Below are 19,573 nucleotides of genomic sequence, written 5' to 3'. Positions count from 1 at the left end.
TGTTCATGAGGTCCATGAATGCAGCAGGTGCATTGGTAACTCTGAAAGGCATAACTAAAAATTCGTAATGTCCATACCTCGTTCGAAAAGCAGTTTTATCAATGTCTTCTGGTTTAACTTCCAACTGATGGTATCCTGATCTGAGGTCGATCTTAGAGAACACTTGAGCACCCTGTAACTGATCAAATAAGTCATCAATACGTGGCAATGGGTATTTATTTTTCACAGTTACCTTGTTCAGTTCACGGTAGTCAATACACAGCCTCAGTGACCCGTCTTTTTTTTTCACAAATAAAACAGGAGCGCCCCATGGCGAAGTGCTAGGCCTGATGAACTTCTTATCTAACAGTTCTTGCAGTTGCACTTTCAATTTCTTCAGTTCAGTTGGAGCCATTCGGTAAGGAGCTTTAGATACTAGCTGCGTTCCTGGAATCACATCAACGGTAAATTCAATCTCCCTATCAATCAAATCCCCTGGCAGATTATCTGGAAAAACATTTGGGAATTCTCTGACTGTAGGAATACTGTTCACGTTAGCATTATCATCAGTAGATACAGTCAATACAGAACACAGATATCCCTTACACCCCTTTCTAATCAATTTAACAGCTTTCACAGATGAAATCAAATACGGATGAGGTACTACTCCAACCCTACTAAACACAAATTCGGGTAAACCCGATGGTGGAAAACTACTTGTTTCGTTACACAGTCTATGGTAGCATGGTATTTCGTTAACCAGTCCATTCCCAATATTACATCAAAATGATCAATGTTCAGGGGCAGTAAGTCAATAAACAAATATGCATCTCCAACAATAATTTCACAAACAAGGTACATATATGCACAGGTCATAGATCCCCCAATGGGTGATGATACAGCTAACAGATAATTCATGGGTTCTAATGGTCTATTCAGTTTCGCGAAAAAGCATGCGACACATATGAATGCGTAGACCCCGAATCAATCAGTACTTAAGCATTTTGAGTACAAATAGAGAGAATACCTGACACAACAGTCTCGGTATTCTGCATGTCTCCTGGTACTAGGGCAAAAACTCGGCCCTGCCTCATGGGCTCTTTCCCGGTAGCTTTGGGGTTCGGTTTTGGTGCAACAGTTGATGCTACCACGCTCGGTGCAGCTTTACTATTGGCTTGTGGAGCAGAGGGGTAGTCTTTAACCATGTGGCTCACCTTGCCACACCTGTAACAGGCTCCAGATATTTTGTAACAGACCCCTTTGTGCTTCTTGCCACACTCAGAACAGGGTGGTATGAAACCACTCCCTTGGCTGGGGCTAGTTGTTGACCTCGTATTCTGTTTCTTGTTCAATGGGTTATGCTTGCCTTTCTTGAATTTAAAACCCTGCCTTTTACTACGCCATTCAGACGGTGGTGTTTTAGTTTTCAGTGCCTCGATGTTCGATTTAGCCATCAAGGCTCGGTCAAGAACATTTACATAATTCGGTAATTTCAGAACATTTATTCTGTCGAGTATTGCAACATTAAGTCTGCCTTCAAACTTTCTGGCCTTTTTGTAGTCAGTGTCAACCATATGTGGTGCATATCTAGCAAGCTCGGTGAACTTCATTTCATATTCAACAACGGACATTGTACCCTGTCTCAGCTGTTCAAATTCAGTTACTTTTCTGTCCCTAACACACTGAGAGAAGTACTTTTCAAAGAAGACTCCTTTGAATTGAGCCCAAGTCATTACAGTGTTGTCATCACGGATAAGCATCCACCACTTTCTAGCTTCTTCTTGCAGAGTAAAGGTGGCCAATAGCACTCTATGTGCTTCGGAGCACGGAAAGACCTCAAACAATTTTTCTGTCTCGAGAACCCATGCTTCAGCTTTTAACGGTTCAAGGCCTCCCTGGAAGGATGACGGTTTCATTTTGCTGAACTTATGGGTGAGAGCAATTATGTTCCCCATCATTAACATTCACATTCTGTTCTGGCTGTACTAGAGGAGGAGATGGGGGCTGTTGATTCTGTTGTTGATCTAGTCTTTCAGTTATTAGTTCCATCATTCTTTCCAGTCTTGCCATTCTTGCCTCAGAGGATGAGGATTCAGATTCATTTGCAGTTCTTGTATTATCCATTTCGCTATAAGCAGTTAAAGCAATTTTAAACATAAGCAGTTGCATACTTAAACAGTTTATCACATTAGCACTATTCCACATTAGCACTATTCAGTCATGTCATAGCCACACACACTTTTCATGCTCATGTAATGCCCTAATCGCTTTTCTAGGACATCCTATAGCTCATTTGGACATATGTGTGCAGTATAACTCGTGGTAAGTATCGCTCTGATACCACTTTGTCACGACCCAAACCCGTCCCTTTGAGTTTAGCACCGTAACCGGCCAGTAATCCAAGATTATCGAAGGCTTGCTTAACAGTAATACAGTAAAACAGAGTACAGGGGCATGGCGGAAGCCAAAACAGTAAATAAACAATGTCCAATGAGCTGTGACAGTTTGTATGCCAAAAAGACTTTTCATACACATATACATGAACAGTACAGAACAGTATGTACATATTAACAATCATTCAGTTCAGGGACCTAATCCCTATCAAACAGTACAGTAACAGTCTATACAATTTACAAAACAGTTATAGAGATAAACGGGGGAAATTAAAACACCCCTAAGCCATAGCTTGACAAGCTCGGAACCTCGCAGTGAGGCACAGTGGTTGGCTTAACAAAACTGGAGCTTACCCCGACGCTTCTAACCACGGTCTGGTGCCTGTACACCTACATATATATATGAGCAGTGAGCTAAAGCCCAGTGAATAACGTAATGCGTAAAGAGGTTAAGAATGAATGTTCTTACAGTAATGAAAACAGTTCGTTAATTCAGTATATCAGTCATTCAGTCATATGTGATACATTCATTAGCATAACAGTACAGTAAACAGTAGGTCTTAAAAGACCGAACAGTAAATGATGACCATCGGTCAGTGAACAGTAGTGGTTCCAACAAGGGAGTCGACAGAGATCTCTGTAACAGTAACAGTAAACAGTAGTTGCTAAGGATGCCACAATACAGTTCAGAATATAGGACATACATTCATTCAATTAACAGTATCAGTTCAGAAAGTAGTACAGTTCAATTGTTCAGAAGATAATCATTTTGAACATATCTTTACACAGATATTACTCACAGAGTTCTGGGCTACAGTAAAGCTAGAGCGCGTCCTCAGTCGTCAACCCTACACAGTTACAGATTGAACACACACTAAGCTACACAGTTGGGAAAGATAATAACTTAATCTCTAATTTGCCTAGGCCTAATAATGCCTAGGATGAGATGAGGATGCAAAGATGCACTTTAAAAGCATTTTCAGAATTTTCAGAAAACAGGGGTCACGCTCGAGCGTAGATTACTCCGCTCGAGCGGACATGCAGACAAAGGTTTCCGCTTGAGCGTAGACTTACCCGCTCGAGCGTTCTGCAAAACAGTCAAAAATGCTAGATAGGTGAAAATCACGCTCGATTGGGCGCTCGACACCCGCTCGAGCATGAGACACAATGTCCTGCTCGAGCGTCAATTATTCCACTCGAGCGGAATTCAGAACAGTGCAAAGTACTGGGAGCACGAATTTTACGCTCGAGCGCCAGTCACCCCGCTCGAGCGTGAGTTCAAAATCTGGAATTCCCAGATTTGAACCTCAAGCTCAAATTCAACTTTTAAAACATAAATTTTGATCCTCTTAGGCCAATTTTCCAGAAAACATCCCAAAACTCATAGTTTAACATGATTCCAAAGCTCAATTGTAAAATCAAAGCCCAAGGGTGTTTCAAACAACTCAATTTCAAACCAATTTTCAAGAATATGAAAAACATGCAAACATGCATGAATCTAGCCAATTCAAAGCTTCAATACAAGCTCAAATGAGCTAACTCTTACAAAAACATGATGAAATCATGGTCTGCTCTCAAAACATGGACATGCATGTGAGGAATTATGGACTACAACCTCAAAACTTCAATACATATACATGCATGCAACAATTGAGCTCTAATTCAACACTATTGAACCAATTCTTGACTTAACTCTTTAAACTACCATGACCCATGCTAGAAGGAACTTAAATACACAATAAGGAGGATGAAATTCATACCTAGGTTCCTCAATTACAAGTCTAGAGGCTCAATATGCAAGAATCCTTTAATCTCTACAAGACTCTAAGCCAAATTGTGAAGAACTCAAGCTTTCTCTACCTCTCACTCTCTCAAGTCAGCAAGAACAAGAAATGGACTGATGAAATGTTTTGTTAAAGTGTTGTGAGGCTCAAATATAGTCTAGGTAGTGGGCCACTCATGTGGCAAAATGGTAATTACGCCAACTCTTGACATTAAGCTTATTTTAATCTAATTTAATCATACCAAATCACATTTTAGATAAATACGCCATAAAATCATATAAATTCCAATGATCGTAAAACGTATATCGATTTCAGATTCGGCCGCCGATAAGGCCTTCAATTTGCAGTTTAAACATAAATACACAAACAGATAATCAAACAGTCGAACAGATAAATGTACAATTAAACAGACATACTCAGCCAATTCAGTTCCAGATTTTAGTCAGTCAGTTCAGTATTTCAATCAGCTCGATTACTTACCATAATCAGTCTCAGTTTAGCAGTAATCAGTAGTTTATCGGTAAACAGTGGTGAGGGTTATTACAGTCACCTACATATAAAATTTAAATAGTGAGCGGGAGATCAGTGAATAATAACAAAATAAAGGGGTTTTAATGAATGATGTCCATCACAGAGTTAGAAATTAGAGTTTACATCAGAAACAGAGTCTTATACATATTCATTTTCATTTTCAAAGTTCATACATTTCACATCATAGTACGTGGCACATCTATTAGTGTTAAGAAATTCGATGACCCATAAAGGGACAGCTATGAAGGCATTATAATGACCATAAAGGGACAACCATAAGGCATTCCGATGACTCATGTGTACAGAGACGTTTTCGATAACCCATAAAGAAACGACTGTAAAGGCATTCCGATGACCTATGAAGGGACCTGATCATAAAGGGACCTAATGACCCATAAAGGGATGCAAAATATCACATGATACTATGGATGCCGCGAGTACATTTCAGAAACTTGGACGATCATTTATTCATACAAAACATAGCATTTCAGAAAACTAATCATATCGTATCATCAAAAAATAATCAAAGTCTAACATAACTTTACAGAGTTATTACTCACAAATAACAGATGGCTCCAAATAGACGAATAGAGGCAATTCAGATATCTTGCGGCGCGTGACCTACACAAGTACAAAACGAATACATACTGAATTACACACCTGGAAACATTTACTTTGTTATTTCTTATCTCGATGTGTCTTTATTTTTATCTTCATTATTGTGCCTTAATCATGGCTTAGGAATGCTTATGATGGAATAAAGATGCAAAAATGCACATGAAAACACTTAACAAAACTTACTGAAAACAGGGTCCTTACTCGAGCACAACTTCCTACGCTTGAGCAGACATACAAAATGTGAGTGGTTGCTCGAGCGCAAGATCTGTCGCTCGAGCGGTCTGTAAACTTTTGCAGAAGTGCTGGTTACTTGATTTTTCTGCTCGATGTTTACTCGACGCTCGCTCAAGTGTAAGAGACATGTCCTCGCTTGAGCATAACTTTTATCGCTCGAGCGGACTGCAAAACATAAAAACTTTTAGGAACATGCATTTCACGCTCGAGCGGACTTCTGGTCGCTCGAGCGGAAGTGCATGCACTCAGAGTGGTCGCTCGAGCGTAGGAGCAGAATTTTGGAATTTTCAGATTTGCTCTAAAGCTCAAAACTCAATTTCAAAACCTTCAAATACATCATTTTCGACCAAAACTTAGTAAAACATTGAGAAACTCATAGTATATGGTGAATTACAAACTATTTTGCAAAATCAAACCCAAAAACTATGTCAATTGTAATAAACAAAACTTGAAACTTAGATCACATGACTTGCATGTAATGTCATGGATTCCAACTTTCCAATACATGATCGAATGAGTCATTAAGCTCAAAAACAAGTTGAATTCTTTGAACAAAACTAAGATATGAACATGCATGTGAGAATTCTTGTAAAAATAACTTCAAAACTTCATGATATGCACATGCATGTATGATTTGAGCTACAATTCTTTAATTCTAGCTCATTCTCATGTTAGTCCACCTCCTTTACTTGAATTCTTTCAAAAACTAACTCAATTACACAACTAAGGGGTAGATTTCTTACCTTAGATGCTCAACTATGGTCTCTCTAGAGTTATTTGGTTGAAATTCTTAGCCAAATCTCCAAATTCTCAATCGACTCCTATGTTGAAGCCACTTTCCTCTTAGTCTTTCTCTCTCTCTACACGTTTGAACTCAATCAAGAGGAAATGAGAGTGCAAAAAGTGTATATGAGGTGTTGAGGTGGCCTTATATAGGCTTGGTTAATGACCTAATTACTTTGTTGATCAATTAATCAATTGGGGATTAATTTATTCTAATTTAATCGTTCCGAATCGAATTTCAATTAAACCTACCACAAAATTCTATAAATCCCAAATAACACATAAATCAAGTCAATTTCTGAATCGGAAGCTGATAAGACTTTCAATTCACAAACCAACACGGAAACATGGACAGATCTTCCTACGAGAGACAAATAAAAGTACAAATAATGCATCACATATGCAATTAATTTAGGATTTGATCTCAATGACTTATTAGACATATTAAATCATGGATTAACGTTAATCATGGGTCGGGGTTATTACATTCATCCAGGTCATTTTTAAAAGATATGATCGCAACTCCTGGTTACAAGCAGGAATTCGGTTGAACACCTCGTAGTAAGCCTTGAGACTTTTACCATCGCTAATGTTCACAGTTAGCAAGGAGTCTACCCTTAGTGGCTGCAACTTGTTCATAATAAACCTGGCCACAGACATCTTGGCCATGCCTTCCCAACTCTTCATAGTTCCTTTCGGCAACTTATGAAACCAGTCAGATATTATCTTACCAAAAGATGAGGGGAACACCTTGCACAGTAGCTGCTCATTCCCGCTCCACAAAGTCATTGAATTTAAATACAAGCCGACATGAAAGTTCGGATTAGACTTACCGTCATAAACCTGGAACCTCGGCATATGGAATCTCTTTGGGGCCTCAAACGCATCCAACTCCATCGAGAATGACGTCATCGGCTTGATGGGGGATGTGATATCGGCGTTATGCCACTTTCTTTGGAGATAGTCTCTCAAATCCTCCTTCGTTTTACCCGGAGCTCGGCTATCAATAAATTTCAGTCTCTTTGGCACGCTGCTCCCGGTGTAATTATGCGTCTGTTTGGACTTCTCTTCATCCACTGCATCAAAACAAAGGCCCTTTTCCTAGATATGTTGAGGTTTTTTGACATAGGTCCCCTTGGTTCATGGTGTCTTCTGCGACTCACCTCTTACTGACTCTGATCGCCCAACATCCCGTGATGGCTGATGTGAATGTTCTTTTTCCTTGCCGTGCTGCGAGACTACTAGGATTGTTTTCTACCTTCTTTTCTGGGCGTTAGTCTTAGCCACTGGTACCGCGTGTTCAGCAACAGGAATGATGGTTACATCATGTTGTTCTATATCATAAAGTTGACAACCGACTGTAGGTTTGCCAACTTGTTTTCCATCCCTTTTATCTTGTCAACCTTCTTCAGGCATCTATCATTCCATACCTAAAGGTCGCTTTCGTTGTAATACTTATCTCGACCACTCTTCTTCAGGGGTTACCCTATTTGAAGACATCATTCTCCCCAGGATTCGGATCCTGCTCTCCTTCATTGTTGTTTTCCTCCCCGAAGTTAGGATCTACATGCTCGCTACTCTCACTGTGGATGTCATCTATAATCTTTTCTTTCTGCCGGTTGTTGGCCATCTATTCTCCTTAAGTTTCCACAGATAGCGCCAAATTGTAGGTGTTGATTTCCTAGCACACAACTAAAAGGGGAACTTAGTTAGAGAGCACCGACAGAATAGATTAAACCCAACAACCTGCACAAGAATCTAGCAGTAGTTCGTCTACCCGGGGGCACTCCAACGATTAAGTCAATAAACAATATCTCTCACAGATAGCAAATAATGCTTAATTTCACAAGAAATAACTTACCTTCGACCCACGAGGGTGCCTTGTTTTTATAACCAGCAGTGACCTGATCTTTTTAGAAGCCTCACTTCAGTGGACGCAGGCTTAATGCTCATCCTGGACCTTCATTTAGATAGAGATAAACTTTCCTGAGCCTTATCTTTATCCAGACTGAGATCCTCCCCTGTTCTAGGACTTTAGTTCCTTATCTGCTTATCTCGAATTCTGATATCTTTGCAGATAACCTTGACCTAATCGAGATTATCTTGGCAGCATGAACAGGCCATGTGGCACCTCGACTGACACTTCTGTGTCACCTTAGTCACGTGCTGTCATTCATAAAATACTCCTCCATAGTGGAGTCAAAAAGAAAAAAGAAAAAAAAAAAGAAAAAGAATGGGCTTTGTGAGAAAAAATATATATATAGTGAGGAAAAAAAATAAAGATAAATATGATAAATAACAAGAAATAAAACTAATTTATTTACCATCTAAAAAAAAAACCTAATTTATAATGCCTAATTCGTGTTTAATTAAAAAAAACAACGTTGCTGTAGACCTCTAATTAGAGTTGCAGCCGTACAGCTCTAGTGAGCTGTCAAGTAATAAAAAAAAAAAAAAAACAGTGAAGTAAAAGACAAAAAAAGGGGAAAAAAAAGACAAATTAGATCTCCATTAGTGATCTTTTTTTAGAGGTTCGAATCATTTTTCTTAAAAAAAATTTAAGATTTGATGTGAAACAAATTAATTAGTGGTAAAATATTTATAAATCATGATTGCCTTTAAATGAGTATCGCGATACACTGGATCATAGCCAGGCATAAGCCAGCCGTCCATTTACTGCTCTTTTGATCCCAACCATCCATCCGCACGTATCAAAAATCGCGCTATCATCTCTTCACTGGTCTCTCTCACTCTGGCTCATTCACTCTCGCAATAAACCCCTCAAATTTTGTTCTTTCAATGGCGTACTTGCTTTCAAATTCGATCAGAGTACTCAACTCTGCGGAGCTATATAAAGCTTCTAAGCCATCCAAGTTCGCTAACGAGAATCGAGGCCTCAAATCAACAACTTCTCCTCGCGGTAGAGGTAATCTCTCAGTTCTTTGGGTTTGGTTTCCTAGAATCTGTAGGAAAAGAATCTGGATACAATTTGGGTCTTGGCTTTTCAATAAAACTAAAAAACCCAATTAAGTATTCACGGAATTGAAAGTAGCAAGAACACAGTGTGTTGTGGCAACACAAGCAAACATTTTATCTTAATTGATACTCATTCAGTTTCTTATTGTATTGGATAGCTCACACAATGTGATTTGTAGGTCCTGTACACAAAACCCAGAAGCTGAATTTGGAGGTTTCTCCTCATAGAGCTGGTAATTTTTAGTCTATTTTTATTTATATTGTTCTTTAGGTTCAATTTAGCATTTTCTTTTCACAGTTGCATGATACAGCTGGTACTGTTTGTTTGTGTGCCTCCCCAAAGTAATTGCTTCCATCACCAGTCTCTGCACACAGTTGCCAAAACAGAGTTGTAAAAGGGTGTGTGAATTTGCACTTGTTTGTTGACTTATTAATTGTTCTTGTTTTTGGCTCATATAGTGTCTGCAGTGAGATTGATGCGCATAGAATTTGGTGGTGCTTTTGCGGACCTTTTGAATGAGAATGGAAAGGGTTCAGGTGATAATGAGATGGGATATGTTGAAAGGACTCTGGGATTTCGTACTCGTGCTTTGGATGATAGAGATCTCAGACTGGTCTTACTCTTTATTCCTTTCTCATATTTTGTTTCCACTATAATTTTTTCACACCTCAGTTATTATTGGCAGCAAGTTCAGTGAAATCTCCAAAGTTTATTCCATATTAACCTTGACGATATACTTATATAGAAGCTTTCCTGTAGTGCATTTAATCTATGGGGGCTACATACTAGATAGACCAAAATTTCATTTGATGACATTCTCGATTCTGTTATTGAAACTAACTCTTTCTGAACTTTCTCACTTCGCAGGTCACAGACATTGTTGGAGGCACCATTCGCTGGAGAAGATATCTTGATCATTTGATTCTTGCATTATGCCACGACGAGAACACTTTTAGAAGCATGGAACCTCTGCTGTTACAGGTGGATGATAATAGAACATTCTCATGGTTATAGGACTGTGGTTGACAAATATATTATTGCTTAAATTGTAAATTGTAAAGGTGGATTTGCAGACATCATGAATATATCTGTTTATTGGCCATCGAAGCTATACCTTGTGAATATCTGGGTCCTGCTGTATGAGGAACGGTAGGAATAGTTTTCCAAATAAAGCTCTAATTGCCCATATTGATAAAGTTTGGAGGCATTCTCACAATTGAATAGTATATGGATCTCCTTTCTGTTTGTGTAGTCTAAATTGCTTGCTTCCATTTGGTAAAAGTTCATGTTTTTGTTTATATGTTGTAGTATGTGGACAGATATGCTTAAATTTGCAGTGGCTTCATTATCCATTTGATTTGATTGTTGTTTATGAAAATGCATATTTTTGGACCTTAACATTACCAAAACATCTCTTTCTACTTGAAATTTTACATCTTTGTTCTAGATTCTTCGGATTGGTTTCTACGAGATTGTCCAGCTGGAAATGCCCCCTTATGCTGTCGTAGATGAGGTAAAATTTTCATATTTAGCTTCCTCTTCCAGAATTTCCCTCATTGTTGTTTTTAAGATTTATTACAAGGGCTCTTTGTTAAACAACAATTTCTTCTTAAGATGAGTAAGCTGTAAATGGGATGGAGGTAACTGTTCATTTCCAGGAAATTCTCAGATGAAGCCTGGTAGCATCTCTGTCTCTCAGCTAGAGATATGACAAATTGACTCAATCAACAAGTTCTGGATTTGAATTTAAATAAAATGAAAAAGAAAATTATGGTTATCGATACCTAAATCTTAAATATGCCCTTACCATTCTCATAATAACCTCCATTTGACCAGGGTTCTGTGCGCCTTGCCCATTTAATGTTTCCTCAAACATTTTATTGTCTATTGTGGGTGCTTTACTATATATTATATTGATGTTGCATTCATTGTTTGCAGAATGTAAGGCTTGCAAAGGTGGCTCTTAGACCTGGTGCTGGTAACATGGTCAATGGTGTTCTTAGGAAATTGGTTTTGCTTAAGGTTTGCCTTATTTTATTCTTTTAAATCATAATTAAGGCTTGTTTTGGGAAGATGGTAAAAAGTGGCTTTTTGGCCTTTAACCTAGCTTTTTAGCTTTTTCATAAAGTCATTTGGGAAGTTGATAAAAAGTTACTTTTGGACTTTTTTAGTTAATAATTTTTAATGTTGTCACATCACCATGCCATAATGTAAAATGACCAAAATATCCCCTCCCCATGCAAAATGGTGAAGTGTTTGTCTCAACAAATCTTAAAGTGAATGGAGGGTATATTCATAAATTAACATATGACTTATAGCCAACTTCCCAAATGGCATCAACCACAAAAAAGCCAACTTTTGGCTTTTTCAAAAAACGCCCAAATGTGAATTTTGACCACATTCCCAAAATAAGCCTAAGTGATAACTGTCAGTTTTAGTGACTAATTATTTTGGGTCTGCAGGAGAACGACTCCCTTCCTTTACCCACACTAGAAGGCAATGACCGTGCACAAGCACGTGCTCTTGCCACTCTTTATTCTCATCCAGTTGTAAGTTTCCAATTCTTATATATTATACATAGTCTTTTTTAAAATTAAAAAAAATAAATTAACAACTGCCAAGGCTTATGTATATTTAAGCCTAGAGGTGGTTGCTATAAAGTAAACCACCTGATTTATTTATGGGCCTTTTCAAGGAATGCTCTAAATTGAGATAATTTACCATCTCTCCAGTAAAATTTTGAAGACCCTGTGTAGCCGTGCAATAGCGATACTTAAGGTTTTGGTTTTAAACTCTTGTATGGTTAAGAAAGCTTATTTTGCTCCTGCAAGTGCAAAAGTTACTTGAAATTGGAGTTCAAAGCCACGGTCACAAACGATCATTCTGCAGACAAAGAGCCTGGACTCTATCTAGTCATGGAGAATCATCTGATCCACTTTCCTTGATCAATTGCGATGAGTTAGTGGATGCTGCAGCAGATCTCAATGCATGTTTTATACACCCTTGTTAATAGGTTTATTCATGGGATGCTGTCATACTGTTTGATTTTCAATGTTTGTTATAAAGGTTGCTTTATGTGACAAGTTCAGTCTAGTTAAACTAAACGAAGTTGAATATGATCTTTTAACTTTTTCATAATGGAGGTGCAACAATTGATTGATAAAAGCAGTATTGTTTCTTGTTAATTCTCAACGTTAACAATACTCTCTCTCTCTCTCTCTCTATATATATATCTTTTCACTTTTTCCTGTTTTGTGTTTGTTAGTGGATGGTGAGACGATGGACAAAGTATCTTGGGCGTGAAGAAGCTATTAAGCTGATGATGTGGAATAATAGCAACCCAAGTTTTAGCCTGAGGTTTGTGATCGCATCTTCTTATCTTTTAGTAAGGACATGAAATGGATCTCATAGTCAGGTCTTCAATGCCTATGTCAGGGCAAACAGTGGGAAAGGTTTTACAAGAGCTGACCTTGTGATGCGGCTTCAAATGTTGAAGGTGCTTGATTAATGTTGTGTTCATAATATGTTTTCTCAATAATTACCAAATTCTCTCTCTCTCTCTCTCTCTCTCTCTCTCTCTCTCTCTCTCTCTCACACACACACACACACACACACACACACACACACACACACACAGCTTATTCAAAAAGGAAAGGCGCTACTTAGCCCTTCATGTTGGGAGGGAAAGACATGTGATCAGATAATATTATAAAATACACATAGCTATTTATTTTTCTTGATTTTCAGGTTCCACATGACATTTCTCCTTATTTGAATGATTTTGTTCGCATCAAAACTGGGATGCAGGTATGAAGATCAATTTAGTTGTGTGGAGCATTCTTAAGTTCTCTCCTCCCTCTCCCCGCCCCCCCTCCCCTCTCTATACAGTATGTTGAGAAGATCTCCAGCCTTATTTTCGTTACTTTCTTCAACTTGAGAAGTTACTCGCTAATTGGATTCTATTCCCTCACCAAAAATGGAAAAATAAATGAAGTTGGTTATGGGTCAATCATCGGAAGATGCTGAAACTGCTCCTTGAATTCTTCCTGGAGAATTTGAGTTCTAGTGTTATTTACTTGTGTCATTGTTGGTGCAATTGAATTATATATTCATGCACCCTTCAGATCCGTATCTATGTGCAAGTTAGTCAAATTTCATTGTTTATTCAATAACTAATCCAATTATATATATAATATTTTCTACATACATATATGAATGTATGTATGCATCTCTCTCAGTGGATTAATTGATAAATTACAATGCTTCTTATAAATAAGAAAGGTATATGGCATTTCCAATGTAAATGTCAATGTTCAGTATTATTTGTTCTTCGCTTCCAATCTGTTATTCAAGTATCCTAATTAGTCCTAATTGTTCTCTGTTTCCATCTTCTAGATTATGATGCAAGCTGGATTACTAAAAGAAGGTTCATGTTCAGTCCAGGATGAGAGTGCAGGTTAATTTTTTTATCCCAATTCTAGTAGGATAGGACATCGGTTGAGGTAAGAATTTGATTGGAACATATGGATTCCGTTATAATATGTGTTTGCTTGTGGAATAAAAACTGTATTTTAAATATGGAGTATAGGTGTATGTCTCTTTCCATTGATTGAAGACTTGAGCTTTCATTAGGCAAAACACTTGGGCACAAAATTTGTGGGTCAAACTGAAATCCCTTATGGTATTCAACTTCTCCTTTTCTTGAGTATTGGAGTGTCTTAAATGTGTGTATGTGGCATAGACTGTATGAAGCTCTGTATAACTGTTTGTAGTACAACCCATGGTCAAGTAGACAGACATATCAATTTATCAAAAAAAATAAAAATAGACAGACATATCAATCTATCTATGTTTCTATATATACATATACATATATTGTCATGTAACACCTGTTTTGAACAGCCACTGGACAAGTAGACAGACATTGTCCTCCTTGTTAAAAGAATATAAACTGTGACCTTGTGTTGATCTGTATAACTAGAATTGCATATTTTTGGTGCATGGTGTCATGTTTTGGGCTGATTTGCTAATCATGTCTTTATGTTACTCAAGAGGTGAACATTTTATTCTGAAATGGTTCCTATATATACATTAATCTGTTTCTCAGTACAGGTTTGATAGTTTCTGTTGTGGATCCACAACCTGGTGAGAGCATTATTGATTGTTGTGCTGCTCCCGGAGGGAAGACCTTATTCATGGCATCCCGATTAAGTGGTCGAGGTAATTTCTAAACAAGAGGAGGAGGTCTCATCTACTTGTCTTAAAGAGCTTGATAAAAAATCAAAAGGACTTCTATCTATATAGACCACTCAAGTAAAGAGATTATATTAAAAAATTACTAGCATATGGAAGTGAAAGTGTGTAAGACTAAAAAGTTTAAACTGGGTATAAATGGATCCCCCCCCCATTATTGTTATAATTCTTTTTCTTTTCTTTTCTTTCACTTGACAGATACAGTTGAGCAGTTTTGAATGATATTAGACATGCCTTATTTGAGAATTCCAGGTGTCGTGTCTGCAATTGACATAAACAAAGGCCGGTTGAGAATCCTGAAAGAGGCTGCCAAGTTGCAACAAGTTGATGATGTCATAACGACCATCCATGCTGATCTTCGTATATATGCTGTAAGTAGTTACTGCTATGGAAAATGAAAGTATTTTGAAATATGCGGTATCTGACTTGCATCTTCCCTCTTTTCTCAAGGATGATAACCATGTCAAGTCAGATAAAGTTTTGCTGGATGCTCCATGTTCTGGATTAGGTGTTCTCTCCAAGGTATACACACAAGGACATCTATCTCTGACATTTTGTTCAGAGCAAGTTTTCAGCTACATTGGGGAGTTATATGTTTCTTTGTTTCATTCTTCTTTCCAATTTTTCCTTCTGTTTTCACATTAAGCTAGTGGGAGCTTGAATCTTATGCTTCTTCTTTACTTATTGAAGAGAGCAGACTTACGTTGGAATAGGAGATGGGAGGATATGGAACAACTCAAGAATTTGCAAGATGAACTTCTTGATGCAGCTTCTATGTGAGGCTAACATTTCTCTTGATATTTTCCTTTTTGTATATTCATTGTTGTTGAATAGGAGCAACATAAGGCCATCTATTGTTGGGGAAAAACCAACATGATAGTGTAATTCTACTAACTAATGCATTTGTAGGTTGGTAAAGCTTGGTGGAGTACTAGTATATAGTACCTGTTCCATTGATCCCGCAGAAAATGAAGAGAGGGTGGCTGCATTTCTTCTCAGACATCCAGTAAGAGCTATATACTCAATCTTTCAATGCTTTCTTTCTTATGCCCTGCGCAATCGATATATTTTCTGCAATGAACCCATCTTATTTGCTTATTTTTGAAAACTACAAAATCTTGTTTGGGTGGTGAACTATACCTCCTAGCTCATGACTTGACCTAGTGAAATTGCTATTTCTCTTACACTTATCTTTAATATATATATATATATATAATAGAATTAACAACGCAAGATTAATTTAGTCTTATTATTGTATTGTTGTTGTTATGCATTTTTTTTGGCAGGAATTCTGTATAGATCCTGTTGACAAATATGTTCCAACTGATTTTGTTACGGAACATGGTTTCTATTCCTCTAATCCTGTGAAGCATTCAATTGATGGAGCTTTTGCAGCTCGTTTTGTTCGATCATTATAAATCAAATTTGAGTGAAGAAATGCTCGACATTCTATTGAAGTTGCTTATGGACAGTAGGAGAGCAACTTCAATTAATAATTTCTAGCAGCCTATCAAGTCTTGGTCAATTTGTGGTGGGCATGTTGTCTCTCTGCCCCTCTTTGGTGACGAGAGGTGAAAGCCCTTTTGACTTATTGAGCTGAAGCTAAGACAAGTTATATGGCAACCAACGACCTTCATCACGTGTTTGAAAAGTTCGCTTTAGCAGAGATCCTACATATTTTTGTGGAAGAACAGTAATGGCTGCTTTTCCAAGTACTACTAACGAAAGTGAGTAGGGGTATATAAACAGTGTGATAAATGATCTATCACGTGCCCATTTCGGAGATGATGAAATTATTGATTCCTCCTTGTATCCTGCTAAAGCTTGGCTCAGCAAATTTGTGATTCACAGGACATAAGCTGTATATCTTGCTAAATTAATTTTTCTGTTTAAGATATTGTATTTAAAGGTTTTGCATTCAAAGGACAGTTTTGTTGATAGCTGATATTGGCTTGTCTTATTGTCCATTTGCCCAAAATAAAAAATAACAATAAAAAATGCAGTGTTCTGTTCAATGTCTTAAATGTATAGAATTGCTTTCTCTGAAGTTGGTGATTTTTACAGTTTCGGTTTGAAATAGTTCTTTGGCTACTGCTTTTGCTCAATGATGGTGGTGTTCATGGTTTTAAATATTAGTTCATACATTTCAATATTGATAAGTATATTGGTGGGAACAAACATCACATCCATAGTTGGTTCGATATACATTTTAGTTCATAGACAATCCATATGGTCGATTTGGCTACTGTAAAACTCATTTTTCCATGGCTACCGATTTTAAAAGATTTTACAGTTGTATCATCAATTCTTGATTCGTATAACTCAATATTTTTGATATGGAAACCGAAATATCTCAATACTATTATTTTAAAAACCTTAGGTGTAACCATGAATGATTTGATGGAACACAAGAATTCAGTTTAACCTTAGAATGGTTCATTGCTTTTTTAGATTTCATTGTTGTCAAGGTTGTGAACGTTGTAGGACTGTTTCTCTGGACGAAAGTAGGTGAAAAACCAAATTGAGATACATAATGAAATTAAACAGCCAAACAAGGCAGTCATCAATTAACTAAAACGCCAAAGAAAACATCAAAGCAAAACAACCACGAAATCAAAACAATTTCAAAACCTAGTGAGAAGAAAGGTAAAAACATCACTCATCCTAGACCCTACATGAACAAATAGAGAATGATGAACAGGGCAACAAAAACAGTCATGAAATGAGACACAACAGACAGCTTTGTAGTAGAGTTGAAGAACCCAGGTGGTCCAAACACATCAGAACTCCAACTACCACCGTGGCCTCCACCCGATCCACTGCCGCCACCAGCTTTATCATCAGGTGGCGGCGCATTTTGTGGCGACTCAACCTCTGGATGCACCATGACCCGGACGATCAGTTTCTGCCCCGATTTGCAGTGACCTAGCTGCCCGCTAATGAAGTAGAAGAACCCGAACCGATCGAATTCAAAAACAGTGTTTCCATCTTCAAATTTGGAGATTGGGTTCGATGTGGTGCAGTTTTCATAATCTGGTTCCTTCACTACCAGCACAGAGTCGTTCTGGTACTTGAAATCTGAAACAAATGAATTAAAGTGAATATAAGTAATTCTATAAAGCTAATATATACGGTACTGCAATAACAAAAAGAAAGAGAGCAATATGAGTAAATTTGCAGACAATAATGAGAAATCATGAGATGTGTGTGCAGAGTGTAAACTTACAAACTGTATCTCCAACATGGAACCTATTCATGGAAGCCCAGTGATTGAAGTATGTCTCTGAGTCGTTTCCAGTGGGTTTGGACCAGCCTCTGTCACCACCGACGTCGAACCGATGAGAAGACACCAAGAGGAGAACCATGGAGATGGAGATGATGAAGAAAAGAAACAACAAGAAAGAAGAAGAAGAAGTCATTTGTGGGTCAATCACCGAACAGCAGAGAGATTAAAAGCTAGTGAATGGGGAAGCCAAATAGCAAAATGGGGAAGAAAACAGAGACAGAAAACAGAGTGTGAGAGTTTTTTTATATAGAAGGTGGAGTGAGGGAGTGGGAGGACATGGCGGTTAAGTTAGTTATCTCTCAGGTGAGTGGGGAGAGGTGAGGTGAGTGGAGATGTGTTGGGCAGTTAAAAAAAATGCTTACGTGTCATTTGCTGTTTGGGTTAATGGTGGGTCTTCATGATTTTGGGTTGACTATTAGCGGCTCCTACTCCTACTACTGGTTGATGGATCGTGGAAGCCCTGAGCGAAGATCTCCACCGTTGTTTTCAATCTTGATAGATAGTTTTAAAATTTCAATTGGTCTAACGATCGTGATCATTTCTCTTGTGGACGTTTTCATAAATTAAACAAATGTGTTGTCTTAAGTGTAAATTTCATATAATAAGTATAGATAAATCACATTGTTCACTCCCATGTATTGACTTTAAATAGGACTATAATTAGTGGATTGTTTAGTACTAATTTGAAATCTGAAAAAATTTACAGAAGTATTTAACTTGAATTGTGTCCCAAATAAACTTCTAATTAGTCAAAGTCCTGTAGTTTGATTAATTATAACATTAACTCTAAAGTCTCAATTTTACGAAATGTTCAGAAAATAGTTTAGTGAAACTTTGTAATTTTTATTTTTAAAACTTTGTATTCATTCTTATTTGATAAAACTTGACATAGAATTTTAAAAATATAAATTTTATAAAAATAAATAATTAAATTAAAATTTATTAAAATTTTAAATTATTACAAATACAAAAGAATGCTAATCTACATGACTTCTAAGATTTTAGAGGACAAAAAGAAAAACAAATTTCCCCCATCTTTATACCAGTAAAATTTTATGATAAAAAAAAAAAAAAAAACAAGAAAACAAAAGAGCTCCTAGTCCAAGATTTAAAAATTAAATGGTAATCTAATATCCATTAACTTTTTTAATAAAAATTACTATTTGTGCTCTTCTTTTATAATAAGATCATTAATTTTTCGGTAGTATTACATATACCAATTGATATACTAATTAATGTACCAATATATAATATGATTTTATTACTCACTCCACCCATTATACAAATTATAAATATTTAAAACTTCTAAAATTATGTTAAACCATCCGTTAATACACTAATTGATACACTAATTAATACATATAACATTATTCTTAATTTTTAATTTCGTCATTTAATTTGTGCATTGAACTAGTCCCATTAGTTTTATTTTATGTGTGTTAAAAATTAGTATAATTTCTTATGGTAAAAACAAGAACATAAAGTACATTTCTAGCACTCGGGAATGTAAATATTAATTCCCTTTTAATTCTTAAAACAAAATCTAAATATATATATATATATTATTTAAAAAAGAGAGGTTGACCAATAAGTGTTGTACTTTAGACTTGTAATCCATTGCCATGACCCGAATTAAACACAACAGCCCATTCACAATAGTGATTAGAAGACGACATATGAAGAGGTATCACTTTCATAAATTTTAAATTTCTTATACAAAAGAGCAACACATGCA

At 36.9% G+C, this 19,573-nt stretch overlaps 2 protein-coding genes across 4 annotated transcripts; one reads left to right on the top strand and one right to left on the bottom strand.

Annotated features, from left to right (window-relative positions):
- The first annotated feature begins 9,056 nt into the window (after positions 1-9,056).
- LOC114303049 (NOL1/NOP2/sun family protein / antitermination NusB domain-containing protein) lies at positions 9,057-16,567 on the top strand. 3 transcript variants are annotated; one of them, XM_028248194.2, is made up of 17 exons: positions 9,057-9,248; positions 9,478-9,531; positions 9,758-9,912; positions 10,167-10,280; positions 10,747-10,812; positions 11,238-11,321; positions 11,762-11,848; positions 12,565-12,656; positions 12,735-12,795; positions 13,047-13,106; positions 13,695-13,755; positions 14,412-14,519; positions 14,805-14,923; positions 15,003-15,074; positions 15,243-15,328; positions 15,462-15,558; positions 15,839-16,567. In XM_028248194.2, exons 1-17 carry the CDS (start codon positions 9,122-9,124, stop codon positions 15,968-15,970), a joined length of 1,575 nt encoding a protein of 524 aa, XP_028103995.2. In that variant the 5' UTR covers positions 9,057-9,121; the 3' UTR covers positions 15,971-16,567. The 3 variants fall into 3 exon arrangements, with proteins under 3 accessions (XP_028103995.2, XP_082740629.1, XP_082740630.1); XM_082884503.1 differs by lacking the exon at positions 9,478-9,531; XM_082884504.1 differs by lacking the exon at positions 13,047-13,106.
- A 557-nt stretch (positions 16,568-17,124) lies between these two features.
- On the bottom strand, positions 17,125-18,125 carry LOC114302495 (early nodulin-like protein 6). The gene is made up of 2 exons (XM_028247527.2): positions 17,779-18,125; positions 17,125-17,630 (listed from the first exon to the last, which is right to left on the bottom strand). The coding sequence occupies exons 1-2, from the start codon at positions 17,969-17,971 to the stop codon at positions 17,224-17,226; spliced, it is 600 nt and encodes a 199-aa protein (XP_028103328.2). The 5' UTR covers positions 17,972-18,125; the 3' UTR covers positions 17,125-17,223.
- Positions 18,126-19,573: the final 1,448 nt, after the last annotated feature.

This window comes from Camellia sinensis, chromosome 8 (assembly GCF_055761805.1).
Source record: "Camellia sinensis isolate YWXY chromosome 8, ASM5576180v1, whole genome shotgun sequence".
NCBI lineage: Eukaryota > Viridiplantae > Streptophyta > Magnoliopsida > Ericales > Theaceae > Camellia > Camellia sinensis.
The sequence above is the reverse complement of the archived record's forward strand: the minus strand, read 5'-3'. Positions and strand labels throughout refer to the sequence as shown.

Excerpts from the sequence above, each read along its gene's own strand:
- LOC114303049 (XM_028248194.2), top strand. The coding sequence starts at position 9,122 with ATGGCGTACTTGCTTTCAAATTCGATCAGAGTACTCAACTCTGCGGAG. Across the intron at positions 9,532-9,757 it reads GGTTTCTCCTCATAGAGCTG|TGTCTGCAGTGAGATTGATG; the intron begins GTAATTTTTAGT and ends TGGCTCATATAG. Across the intron at positions 15,329-15,461 it reads CTTCTTGATGCAGCTTCTAT|GTTGGTAAAGCTTGGTGGAG; the intron begins GTGAGGCTAACA and ends ATGCATTTGTAG.
- LOC114302495 (XM_028247527.2), bottom strand. The coding sequence starts at position 17,971 with ATGACTTCTTCTTCTTCTTTCTTGTTGTTTCTTTTCTTCATCATCTCC. Across the intron at positions 17,631-17,778 it reads CCATGTTGGAGATACAGTTT|ATTTCAAGTACCAGAACGAC; the intron begins GTAAGTTTACAC and ends CATTTGTTTCAG.